The 13,668-nt window shown below is 33.6% G+C and overlaps 1 protein-coding gene across 8 annotated transcripts in view; it reads left to right on the forward strand.

Annotated features, from left to right (window-relative positions):
• CCDC88A (coiled-coil and HOOK domain protein 88A) overlaps window positions 1-13,668 on the forward strand; it is a 138,883-nt gene that overhangs the window by 120,706 nt on the left and 4,509 nt on the right. For 3 of the 8 annotated variants that reach the window (XM_078444485.2, XM_078444486.2, XM_078444488.2), the window contains 8 exons: window positions 560-652; window positions 775-989; window positions 4,482-4,565; window positions 5,559-5,762; window positions 6,383-6,454; window positions 7,641-7,721; window positions 10,123-10,391; window positions 10,579-11,041. In XM_078444485.2, the coding sequence (XP_078300611.1) occupies window positions 560-652; window positions 775-989; window positions 4,482-4,565; window positions 5,559-5,762; window positions 6,383-6,454; window positions 7,641-7,721; window positions 10,123-10,391; window positions 10,579-11,041 (1,481 nt within the window). Of the gene's footprint in view, window positions 1-559; window positions 653-774; window positions 990-4,481; window positions 4,566-5,086; window positions 5,533-5,558; window positions 5,763-6,382; window positions 6,455-7,640; window positions 7,722-10,122; window positions 10,392-10,578; window positions 11,042-13,668 lie in introns of those variants that run through there. The other 5 variants (XM_078444489.2, XM_078444490.2, XM_078444487.2 and 2 more) reach the window with 4 other exon arrangements.

Raw genomic sequence — 13,668 nt, forward strand, 5'->3', positions numbered from 1 at the left:
TTCATGTATTGCTAGAGGCAGAAAATAGTTCTTTAGACATAAATTAAGCCTAATTAATTCTGCCATAAGGAAAAAAGTCTGTTTTCATGAAGATGTGATTACAATATCACTTATCATATCTACAGTTGTAAGCAAACCATTGAAAAGGTTTTTACTTACATAAATTATATTAAATCACCAACAGTGATGTGAGATACTAAAGATTCAAGAATAGGAGAATAGTCACTATTGATATGGTGTTGCTTGATAGCTGTTAAAAGATGTTGAGAGAATTCCTTTGTCAGGATGAGAATGTAATAAGGAAATTTTTCTTCAAACAAGTAAGTTGTATTAAAGAATTGAATTCTATATCCTTTTATTAAGTAAGTTTGAAAATATAAAGAAAAGGAGAAACTTGGAAAAAATCCCGTTGTGAATACCTAATAAATTCTTAGTTGTCAACTATGGCATCTGTATTTGTTTATGTTTTGGAGAGAAATTAGATTCTAGTCACAAAATAATATTCATAACTGTACAAAATAATGGTGCATGTCCTAAAATGCAGTTTTTATATTTATAGCGATAAATTAAATGAATTAAGACGACAAAAGGAGAAATTAGAAGAGAAAATAATGGATCAATACAAATTTTATGACCCATCTCCCCCTAGAAGGTACTGTTAACCAAGTTTTACTCATTGTTATTTTGGAAAAAAAAAGTTAAGACTTCTAATTTTGTGAAGAATTTATATGTTGAATTTTAGACTCATAAGAGCTTTTTAAATTATTCTATTAGGAGAGGCAACTGGATTACTCTAAAAATGAGAAAATTGATAAAATCTAAGAAAGATATTAATCGGGAACGTCAGAAATCTCTTACATTAACACCTACCCGCTCAGACTCCAGTGAAGGATTTCTTCAACTCCCCCATCAAGATAGTCAAGATAGTTCTTCAGTAGGCTCAAATTCTTTAGAAGATGGCCAAACTTTGGGGACCAAGAAAAGCAGCAGTGAGTGCTTAAACTCTTTAAACATTTGTGATCTCTAGTATTGCTTTAGAATCCTTTCAAAAAGATTTCTTTAACTTGTAACTTCCATAGCCCTTTGGGGTATTAGTCTGATGAATGCATTTCTTTTTTAACTCTATATGATTATAAAATTCACTAAATACTGCAATACTGCATAACCACATGATTTTATATATTATGTGTTTAGAGATACACCAAACGCAGAATTACCATCATTTAGCCAGGAAGGTAAAACAAGTGTTGAAAGAACATTGAAATAAGAGCCAGAATATCTCTGCCACTTGTTAGTTCTATTTATATGGGCACGCCTTTCACCTTTGTGTCATACTATACAGGGTGATTTTGAAGAGCAAGTGAGAAATATTTTTGAGCTCATCTTGAGCTCATCATTTATGAGCTTATTTGTAATGAAATAGAATAATAAGACATTTTATAATAAGACATTTTATAATGGGGTTCTATTCACATACTTTGGTGTCGAATTGGAGTGAAGCTACATTGGGGAGAAGCAAAGAAAACTAGATATGAATTTGAAGAGAATGTTATTCAGTGATTTAGAGGTAATTGAAGGTTATAAAAATTGAGCAATTGCTTGGTTAATTAAGGATCAATTAAAATAGATGTGGAGATATAAGTTTGTGTATAAAATTTATAAACTGGTATATAAACATAATTTTTAAATTACAGATACAGAAGTATTACATCATAACATGCCCTATACAATTTATGATCTTTTTATTTTATTACTAGTGTGCTTAACTAAGAACAAAGTAAGAACCTAAAGAAGTATATTTTGAGAGAAAGAGAAAAGAATAAAAGAACGTCTTTTCAGTGCTAGGCCCTTTGAAGGTGTCCAACAGGCTGACTCCTAACAATGTTCTTAGAGAATATGTAAACAAGACAACTTTGAATCCACTCATACTATCACCAGAGTCACTAAATTAAAAAATATATATTTATGTGTGTGTGTGTATATGTATATCTATATTAAATGTAGGTATATTTATATATATAATCTCACTGCCATTCTTCTGAAGTAAATAGGCAAAAACTGCTTCTTCTTCCCCCAGGGATAGTCTCTCTTTATTACAACTCTCAAAACACTCAAAAAACTATAGTGTTTTGTCCTGAGAGGAATTATCTCTGAAAAGACAGTATTTTAGGGTATAGATTAGGTATTATAAGGTATATTTCAGAATACAACTTATACCACCCTAAAAACTAGAATCCATAAGTATTCATGCATACATACATATGTGTGTGTGTGTTAGTCTCAAGAAGGTTGTTAAATTCTTGTTATTAAATCCCACATAAGATTATCATAACCTGGGTGGTGGTGTTTTTGTTTTGTTTTGTTTTGTTTTTAATCTAGTCTTATCAGCCAAATCTACATGAAATCTCTGAGCATTCTTATGGAGAGATCATCAGGTTTACCTTAAAAAGATGCCAGATAATTCAGTTTTAACTGCTACCTTTAGATATAAACTATCTGACATCTTATTAAATGAGAAATGGAAATAGGTCTAATATTTTTTTCCAATTAAAGAAAGATATTTCATAAAGGATTGATTTTTTTTTTTTTTTTTTAAGTAAGCTCTATGCCCAACATGGGGCTTGAATTCATAACCCTGAGATTAGGAGTTGCCTGCTCTACGGACTGAGGCAGGCCAGGTGCCCTAAGAAAAGATGTTTCCATTCAGATAGGATAATGTACACAAGAAAGGCATGACAGTCTTTCTTTGAGGTCTTCTTGCCTGTTTTAAATATAAATCTGACATTCCTGCATCCAGAATAAGGATCCAGAATTGGATCCAGAATTGAAACATCCAGAATAAGGATCAGAAGGCAGTAATACTGTCCTTTCTTGCATTTGTTCAGTTTTAGAATTTTTTAAATAAACACAAAACCCAGCAATGTTAATGTTCCCTTAATTTTAGTATGTTGGAAAAAGAACATTGTATATCTACAAACTAGTTGACACAAGAAGGATCACATTCCACCATTGGCAAATTTAAAACTCCTTTTATCCTGTCTGTTTTTGGAAGAGTGTCTGTCAGTAAAGCAGTCTTTGGAAAACAGTTGAAACAGCAGTATCTAAATAAGACAACATGTGCATGTTGCAACCATTCAGCTTTGTTTTAGCTAAGTGTCCATTTTTACATTGTTTTCAGTTCATTTCTTTTTTAAATCATTAAAAACAGCTGTGTTTACCAAGATAGAAAAGAAATAGGTCAAATTAAAAGCTTAAATGAATCATGATTGTTAACTAAGTTAAAAAAAACTGTATGTCCATTGCATTCTCCTTAATGGATGACACTTGTCAGTTTGTTGGAAGAACTTTGATTATTTACAAGATGACGACAAACCCTGAGAAGGATCATCATTATTAAGGCCTTGTAAGGCTAGGTCTTTATTCACATCATTGCCCTGACTCCTAAATTGTAGTTCTGAAAAGGTGTAACAATTTTTTGTTTTCAAATCTTATTAAAATATAATTGAAGAATGTTAGTGACTCTAGTGAACATTGGATGTCTATGCTAATGACACCTACTATAGTTACAACCCTAATTTTCACTTACAGAACTTTTCTGCACAGTGCTACCTTTGATTTTTTAAATAAACTCACCAAAAAAGCCCTTCAAAATACCTAAAAATGTTATAAATACATATTTTCTGTCATTTTTTTTCTTGCATTAGGGTGCCTCCTTTTCCTTTAGACTTAATAGAACTTAGTGCTAGTTTTTCTGTTTTCCCTCACCAACCTTTTGCAAAATGAAATGAATATAATTGCTCATGTCATCTTTTGAAAGACTTTGCTCAGAATATATATTTTCATGGTGCTGCTAAATAATGCACCAGAATTCAGTTTATCCCAAAAAATAATTCCCTACTTTCTTTGTTATGGTTTACGAAAATAATGAAAGTTTTTAAAGTTTCTTTAGATTAAGTTTTAAACATCGATGGGGCACCCTAGTTTTTGTTGACAGATATTACTAGAATATTCTTGTAGAATGTGCATCTTCCTAAGTAATTTTTTTCCAAAATAAAGTCTTATAATTTAAAAAGTAAAGACCGAGGATTGAAAAGCCCTGTGTATTTTCATCATGTATACTGTGGCCCACCAATAGCCCTGATTTTAAAGGTACACCTTTACAACTTAACTAGGAAAAATATTCCTTCAGTAATTCTAAACAGTTCCTATATTTGTAGGACTTTAGCCAACCCAAGCTTTCAAAGTATATGTTCCTCATCATTGTCTTCAGTGCTTTCCAAGTATTTTAAAGTATCAGAGTACATATTTCATATTTCATTATCACTCAGCAGCACAAGAGTAATAGCTTTAGTATAGCATACATAGCTGAAACTCAGACATTCATTTCTGTCCTTAATTTCAACATTTAACTGCCATCTGTTCTTCTCCCTTTTTTCTTTCATTTTTCTGTTTCTGTTTTTCCTCATGCTCTGACATTAAAGTGGTTGCACTGAAAAGACTGCCCTTTTTGAGGAACAGACCGAAGGATAAAGACAAAATGAAGGCCTGCTACCGTCGTTCCATGTGTAAGACTTTATGACAGTTCAGCTTCTTTCAAATGACCACACTGGCTTCCATTACTAATTTTTCACTAACCTTTCTCTGGACGGTGCCAACTGTCTTTATTTTGCAAAAGTGCAGTCTTCCTCTAATTCAAGGAGCTGGAAGAATATTTTTTTTTCAAAACTGGCACTTAATTTGCATTATATGTATATTCACTGGTACATATACATGCATACGTTTAGTCATACATGTAATATACATTTCCAGTCCTTTCTAAAAGTTGGCAGAAAAAAAAAACTTTAATTTTCTATGCCATAGAAATTTTTTTCCCAAAGAAATTTACTTAAAATATAACAAAACCTTTTAGCATTAGGACTTTATTTTCTTAATGAAGTAAATTAAATAAATAAATAAAATGGCCTGTAACCCTTGAAAACGTTTGTCATTCTTTATATATTAATACTCTAGTTTTATTTTTTTAAGAAGAATGGGTAATTACATAATCACATTAAATGTCTGTCACTTTGGATATCATTTCTTTCAGGTTTTTATTGAATGGTATACTTATTTGATTCACAAAATGAATGATTTCTTCAGTAACCTGCTCTGACCAAGGACTCTTTGTCATTTTCAATAATGATGCTGTATAAGAACTGCTCTCCATCTTACCTTTATTCATTCCATTTCTGTCATCACAAAACCACATTATGAAGGCTTCTAATTATATTTGCACATCACTGCGCAAAAGCATGGCAGTTGTACAGAGTAAAATTCCTTTTCCTATCTTTAAAGGGGGTGGAGGTGGGATAAAAATATTGACTGAAATTTATCAGCCTTTGGCCTACTCATTTCATTCAGCTGAATGCATGTCATAATTTGAATGACCTTGTGGTTATAGTTTTCGATGTTCACTTGCATTAATCCATAGACAAAAACCAGATCATTTGTAATACAAGATAGGAATAAAAGCAAATACATTAACCATGCTGATTCATTTGCTTTCATTTGCATCCCAGCCATGAATGACCTGGTGCAGTCCATGGTCCTAGCAGGAGGACAGTGGACAGGTAGTACTGAGAATTTGGAGGTTCCTGATGATATTTCAACGGGTAAAAGGAGAAAAGAATTGGGAGCTATGGCCTTCTCTACTACAGCCATCAACTTTTCAACTGTCAACTCTTCTACAGGCTTCAGATCCAAGCAGTTGGTTAATAATAAAGGTATAGGCCGTCTGCTCTTTGCACTGTGGTGTAACTGTTGGCAACAGGAATTTTAATTTGACTTTCCCATGTGTACTTTTTTGACAGCAACAACCTGAAATAATTATCAAAACAATCGATTTAATTTGAGAGAATTTTCAATTTCACTTCATTTCAAAAATTTAAAACATCTTACAAATAATTAAAATCTTTCCTAGGCCTTTCATAATAAACAGCTTGTGAACTAACAAGGAAAGGAAAAGTAAACCATGTAAAAAGTGAGAAAGGGAAAAAGTGATGGTAGGAGCTTAAAAACAAACACAAAAAAACAACTAAAAACACTAAAACTTTAAACAGAGAGAACCACGTAGAACAGCCCAGGCTCTTGATTTGCTTTGCAGGGTCCTTGGGGAGATTGTTTCACTGCTACTGGTGTTTTCCCTAAGCGAGTCAACTTTCATCACAGCCATTCTGTTCTTATTCCTAGTTCCAGTTTCTGGTTGAGTCTATAAAATATGTTAAATCAAGATGTATTATAGGTGCTTGAAAAACAGTATCCATAACTGCATAAGGGAAATTTTATAAGGGTTTTTTTTGTTTGTTTAAAAATATTTTTATATCCATTTTGTTATTTTATGTAGATACTACATCCTTTGAAGACATAAGTCCACAAGGTATTAGTGATGATTCTAGTACGGGATCAAGAGTTCATGGTAAGATACGAACTTTATTTAGAGAGCACATGTTACATACAGAATGGGAATGCTAAGACTTTTGCATCAATTTGGTGAATGTTGCGTTGCCGGCAAGCATGTGTTCTCTAATCTGCATCTCATAGCTTCTTCTGCCATTTCTTCAAAACCTAATACTCCCTTTTGCCCCTTTGGAGGTTGTTGCTTCATCTAGGTAGTCTCTGTTTTGGTCAAGGTCATTTATAAAATATACCTGCACAATGCTTAAATGTAATTTTTTTTTAATTTTTTTTTAACGTTTATTTATTTTTGAGACAGGGAGAGACAGCATGAACGGGGGAGGGTCAGAGAGAGAGGGAGACACAGAATCTGCAACAGGCTCTGAGCTGTCAGCACAGAGCCTGATGTGGGGCTCGAACTCACGGACCTCGAGATCATGACCTGAGCCGAAGTCGGATGCTTAACCGACTGAGCCACCCAGGGGCCCCTTAAATGTAATTTTGTTGCCATTATGCTATAAGGTTAAAGTTATGAGAAACACATTTTACTATTGGTTTTAAAAATACTTAGGTAAAGGGATGAACTCTTCTGAAACCACATTTTCTGCAGTGTTGAGTATATCATATTGTTAAGTTTCTGGAGAGATCTGCAAAGTCATATCTTGCCAAACTAAATTATTAATAATAAATGGATAACATGTTCAGGGGATTTCATATGTAAGCAAGATTTTAAGAAACAGGGTAGGGTTGTGTTAACTGTGCAGTTGTTTTCCCTTGTGCGGGTAGGAATACAGGACATCAACTGCAGATGCTCATGTTCCTCCTGTTCATGGTATTTCTGCAGTGTGCAGGGTTCCTTTTCTGATCTGTTGTAAGTGACCTAATCATTAGCACTTTTTTTTTTTTTTTGCGTGTCACCCTATTCAAACAGTTCTGGTATCCATCTAGAAAACATTTCCAAATCTAAATATATATTTTCTTTTCTTTTCTTTGAATCTCAGTGTTTCAGAAATGTCTTATTCGAAAGTGTCTAACTGAGCTATCTGTAAATGCCTTTCTTCTCTAATCTGTAAGATTCAATTCTGTGGGCATGCTTAGCCTGTGAAAGTATGCATGATTGCTTCCTCAAAGCATTCTGTGATCAGAATGTAAAGTTCAATGTCATTAACTGGAAGTTTATCACACTGTCTCCTGATTTTTTCATTTAGCTTCAAGACCAGCCAGCCTTGATAGTAGCAGAACATCCACTAGCAATAGTAATAATAATGCTTCACTCCATGAAGTCAAAGGTACGCTGTAGGTAAATTTACTAATATTGTCCATCCATTTCCAGATTTTATAATAGAAGATCGATGAAGTTTCTGGGGTGTAAAGTATGAAATCCAAATCATCTATGTTTGGAACATAGTTCCTTAGAACATTTTATACTTAGCATTGTGATACATTGTATACCATGTATATAAATGTAAAAACAGGAGCAGTTATTTTGGTTTCCATTTTTCATCTTCACAGATAAAATGTTTTTATGGCATCTTTAACTTCAAAAATATCTGTAGGTCCTTACTTTTCTTATGTTTTGTCTTCGTCATGAAAATGGTTGTCCTTAATTTTCTCATGATGCATGTACATTGAACTCTATAGAAGGTGCTTTAGAAATACTTTCAGCTTTATTTATTCATGAAATAGGGGGAAATAATTTTTTTTAATTTAAGAAAACAAATGTGTGTGTGTAGAACAAGACCCAGATGGATGCACATAGCTTCTATAAAGAATGCAAGATTTTTTTAATTAATTTTTTAATATGCATTCCAAGGTGAGGTTTTATGTAAATGTCTAGAGGCTTTGACTAATACTTTTTTCCTTAAAGGTATACTGCCTACTCAGATTCTGGAATTGTTTAATTGATTATAAAAGTTGGTTAAAGTTTTCTCTACAGTCCAGAATTGTCCCATTATAATGAGTGCATGTGTTCTGTTGCTTTTTGTATTATAAATTTTTTAATGTTTATTTATATTTTTGAGAGAGAGAGAGCATGGGTGGGAGAGGGGGAGAAGCAGAGACGGAGAAGTAGGCTCCATCCATGAGATCATGACCTGAGCCAAAGTCGGATGCTTTTAACCAACTGAGCCACCTAGGCGCCCCTGCTTTTTGTATTATAAAATCATTTTGTCTCAGTTGTAATTTTATCGTTAATGCTATGACTCTGTTGTAGTGGTCTGAAAAATATGATCTCAAGAAGGGATTATCTTTTCATTTTTATAATCATATATCTTATATCTAGTAGAAGAATACAGTCTGAAAACTGAAGTATTTCTTTTCTGATTTGAAAATTCAAGGAAATCTTTTTTTTGTAAAATGTTACATAACTTGAGCCAAATTCTTTCGTGACCCACTTTACTTTGTATTATTAGTTGTGTTGTCCATCTTGATATTATATCTATACAGTTTGCTGTCATTTAGAATCCAAGGAATAACATAAACATTAGGGAGGTTTTTTTCCAGAACTAGTAATTTGCATTCTATACAGTTGCTTAACCTCAGTTGAGCCTTTTTTTTTTTTTTATTTTTTTTATTTTTGAGAGAGAGAGTGAGCACGGGCATGAGTTGGGGAGGGGGAGAGATAGAGGGAGAGACAGAATCTGCTGCAGGCTCCAGGCTCTGAGCAGTTAGCACAGAGCCAGAGGCGGGACTCGAACCCACAGACCATAAGATCATGACCCAAGCCAAAGTTGGATGCTAAACTGAGTCACCCAGGTACCCCTCAGTTGAGTTTTTTAAGACTACATAGCCACCATACCAACAGTGTAAAGCAGGAACAATCAGATGATTCAGACATTAAAGAATAAAATAAAACATATTTGACTTTATATTTTTACTGGAATTTGCCAAGTAACTATATCATATCTCCATTGATTTTCCTTTATATATGCCTGCTGTTTCAATTAAAAAAAATTTATTTAAGGTTATTCATTTAGGATGAATGAGGAAGCTTCAAGTAAAGAATGAAGATTTCATAGGCAAGGAATTCGAATTTTTAACCTCTGAATTTTTATTCTGGTTTTAACATTTTGATGTAATTTAAAAATCATATCATCCTGTTTTGTTCTAACTTGTGAGGTGTTTTACAGTGACTTGAACTGAGTTTTTAAAATGTATTATTGGGGCACCTGGGTGGCTTGGTCAGTTGGGCATCCATCTTCAGCTCAGGTCATGATTTCATGGTTTGTGGGTTCGAGCCCCATGTTGGGCTTGTGCTGACAGGCCGGAGCCTGGAGCCTGCTTTGGACTCTGTGACTCTCTCTGCCCCTCCTCTGCTCGCGCTCTTTCTCAAAAATAAATAAGCATTAAAAAAAAATTTTTTTTAATAAAAATGAAAAAATGTATTATTTTTTTATTCACTTACTCATCAAATGTAATGAGTGCCTGCATCATATGTTTGGCTCTGGGTGTAGTGGTAAAAGCAAGTATTTGTCCTTGTGGAACTGCTGTCTGTCAATTTAACAAAATAAAGAGACTGTGGTAGACAGTGTTAGACTGTTGAAAGATGAACACAGTTTAGTAAGCATATCTAAATGAAATTTGAAAGTCAGTTTAGCTATTCATAAGAATCCAGTCCACAAATGTTATTACTTACATAGTTTTAATCTCATTTCTGTTACCAAACTCTTAACACAGCATTTACTCCAAAAGCAGGTGCAGTTAATATCCAAAGCAGGCCACAAAGCCACAGCAGTGGAGAATTTAGCCTGCTTCATGATCATGAAGCTTGGTCCAGCAGTGGTAGCAGTCCAATCCAGTACTTGAAAAGACAGACCAGATCAAGTCCAATGCTCCAGCACAAAATGCCTGAAACGTTAGAGAGTCGAGCACATCACAAGATCAAAACTGGTTCTCCTGGAAGTGAAGTTGTTACTCTACAACAGTTTTTGGAAGAAAGCAACAAGCTTACCTCAATACAGGTTAGTTTTGTCTATGGTAACATTCATTTAGATGGACACTACAAGTTAAAATTCTTTGAACTATAGAGCTTCTATCAAGACATGTTTATAAAGAGATACTAGCAATTTTATATCACACAGTGTAATATATCAGGAAAGTAAAAGCTTGGCTGCATTCACTAATCTGCTGTGGTATCTTTTTTAACAGATAAAGTCCTCAAGTCAAGAGAATCTTTTAGATGAAGTAATGAAAAGTTTGTCTGTCTCTTCTGACTTTTTGGGAAAAAACAAACCAGTTAGCTGTGGTCTGGCCAGGTCAGTAAGTGGAAAAACCCCAGGAGACTTCTATGATAGACGGACAAGTAAGCCTGAACAATTTATGAGACCCAGTCCTCGAAAGACTGAAGATGCCTACTTCATTAGCTCTCCAGGAAAACCTACCTTAGGCACTCAAGGAAAGATAAAGTTAGTGAAAGAAACTTCTCTGTCACGACAATCAAAAGATAGTAATCCTTATGCCACTTTACCTCGTGCAAGCAGTGTGATCTCTACTGCTGAAGGAACTACTCGAAGGACAAGCATCCATGATTTTCTGACCAAGGACAGTAGACTACCTATATCAGTTGATTCTCCACCAGCTACTGCTGATAGCAACATCACTGCAGCATCTCGTGAGTACCATTTACTCCAGTGGTCCTCTCATGCACCTCACAGCCCAACCCATGCTGTGGGTTCTCATGCACAAAACAATTCAGCTCCAGATAAGCCCAAGTCGCTATATGCCCAGGCTAGAAACTCAAGAACAGAAAAGTCACATTTTCTAAACGAAACCTTTGCCATTATTAATATGTCTAATGATGCATTTGGAATATCAGCTAAAGATAGCGTAGAGTCATTTACTATGGCTAATCCATCTCAGCCATTTTTATCCCTGAATACAGAACTAGTTAGTAACATAAGTGGGTTACCTCCCAGGCCAATCGCCAGAGTAACTGACCAGGCTTCTGCCATTTTGAATAAAGCTGCAAAGAAAGATAATGAACAGTTTTCTGATAATCAGAACCCTAGTAACAGTAACCCACAGTCTTCTGCAGATAGCAATAATCTTATCACTACTGCATGCCTCTATCCTGATGACACAGAATCTGCATTGTTGGTTTCTGAGGATAATCAGACTGTTTGGTATGAATATGGTTGTGTATGATCAAAACTGCACAATATAATACTGATGTTACTTGATATGCACTGTGCTTCTCTAATCTGATTTGAAGAGCTGCTGTTGAAAAGTATCATTTGGCTAGGCTTATATTTTTATTTTTAAATTGTGGCATAGTGTTCATTTGTACATGGCGGCATGTATATAAATATGAATGTGTAACCACACCAAAGCCTGCATGAAATATTAATTACATTGTACAATTTTGCATGACTTTAAAATCCTTAACAATACATGCTCCTCTTTCTCATTTCTTGTCACCCGATAAGAGATTGTTACTTTGATACCTTGGAAGCATATTAAAATAGTTGCATGCTATAATTACCAAGAAGGCATTTCCAAGTCATATTTACTTTGTTACTCCCAAAAAGGAATGTTCATTTTCTCCTTCCCTCCTCTTTGCTCCTCTTCCCTCGCTGTTCTTTTCACTCCTTCTCCCCCCCCAAATGTGCACTTCACATTGCACATGTACAGCATTAAGGAAAATACGTAAAAAGATGTCATTTTCTTTTGCCATTTAACTATGTCTTCTGTCCTCCTGTTTTATTTTCAAAGAAATAGTCACTCCCTTAACACTTTTGTAGCAAATGTTAACTACTGCCTATATTTATAAACTTGTTCAGATTTAGAACATTGTTGTTACTCATAAATTGAGTGTAATTCTTTAAAAACCCCATCAAATTTACCTGTTACTTACACAGTGACTAGGAGCATTTGTATTAATTCTGTTTCTTCTCTTCACTTTCCTTCATTTGTTAAGTGTAAGAGCTCAAGGACCATCTTTCCTTCAAGATGACTTTTTAAATTGGAATCAATTAATATATTAGTTTTGCCAGTTCTTTTTTTATAGGGTAAAAGAGAAATAAATAATACTCAGTGTGGTGAAAATTTGCATTTTTACTTCTGTTCAAAAAGGATAGCAAGTTTACAAAGTAGTAAAGATTGTTGCTTCTATAATCTATTAAATTACGTGTCTGTCCTTAAAATAATTTCTTAAAAGAGTACATTGTGCTAAAATAAAATTAATGTTAGAATTTGTAACTATTTAAATAAACAAGTGTGTTTTTAGTGGAACAAATTTTAGAACTAAAAATAAATATAAACTTTTAGCTAAAAAAATAACCATATAAGATAAAATATTTCATAATTCTGACTTAAGTGTCAATAAACTTTAAAATTGTGGTCAAAACACTTTTAAAGTAAAATAAGCTAAACTTGAATCTCTAACTCCCAGAATTTTACAAAACAAAACAAAACACGTACTTGATTCACTTACTCCTGGAGAGAAGTATACCTTAGCTCTTTCTCTGGAATGTTTTTGGCATTTTGATTCAGCCTAAATATTACTGCTAATAACTCAGCCTGGCATCTGGAAGAAATGCTTTGAAATGTAACTTTCTAAATGGGGGTGAGGGGGATTACTATTTCATACATGTTGTTATATTAAATTATTATGGTTATTAATTGGGCCGTGGAAATAGAATCTGTAAAGAATCTTTGCATAATGAAATTTGTATCCTTTGTAAATTAAACCATTCTCTTGTACTTATAAAAGGTCATTGTGGGGAGTAGGCCCTCTCCAATCAGAAAATTTTCATATTTTTTACTATCACCTTATATACTTTTTCCATGAATACATCCGTCTGTTCTATTGCTGGTTGTTTCACAGTCAGTCCTAACATTAAAAATGTTTTTGGCATCTCTTTTTTATAACCTATTAATAACATAATAAAACTTAATGGTAAATATAAGTGAGATTAGATTGGAGCCAAATAGATTAAAATGGAATAATTAGTGTTACTACTTTTCCACTTTAAGCGAAGAATTATTTCATCACCATTTCAACTCTTTAGATATTATATATCTGGCCATGCACTTTAAATTTGAAATATTAAATTTATTTATGCAAAATACAGAAATTGTTGTATCATAAAATTGTGATTATTTTACAAAATTAGACTTACCAGAAAAAGTATTTCCAATACAAATAAATGGCTATAGTTTATAATTTATATTATAACATGTTTTCAAAAGGAACATATACATTGTACTGTAAGACAGATCCATACCATGTCCATAGGT

The sequence above is a fragment of the Panthera onca genome, chromosome A3 (assembly GCF_046562875.1).
Source record: "Panthera onca isolate mPanOnc1 chromosome A3, mPanOnc1 haplotype 2, whole genome shotgun sequence".
In the NCBI taxonomy this organism is placed as follows: domain Eukaryota; kingdom Metazoa; phylum Chordata; class Mammalia; order Carnivora; family Felidae; genus Panthera; species Panthera onca.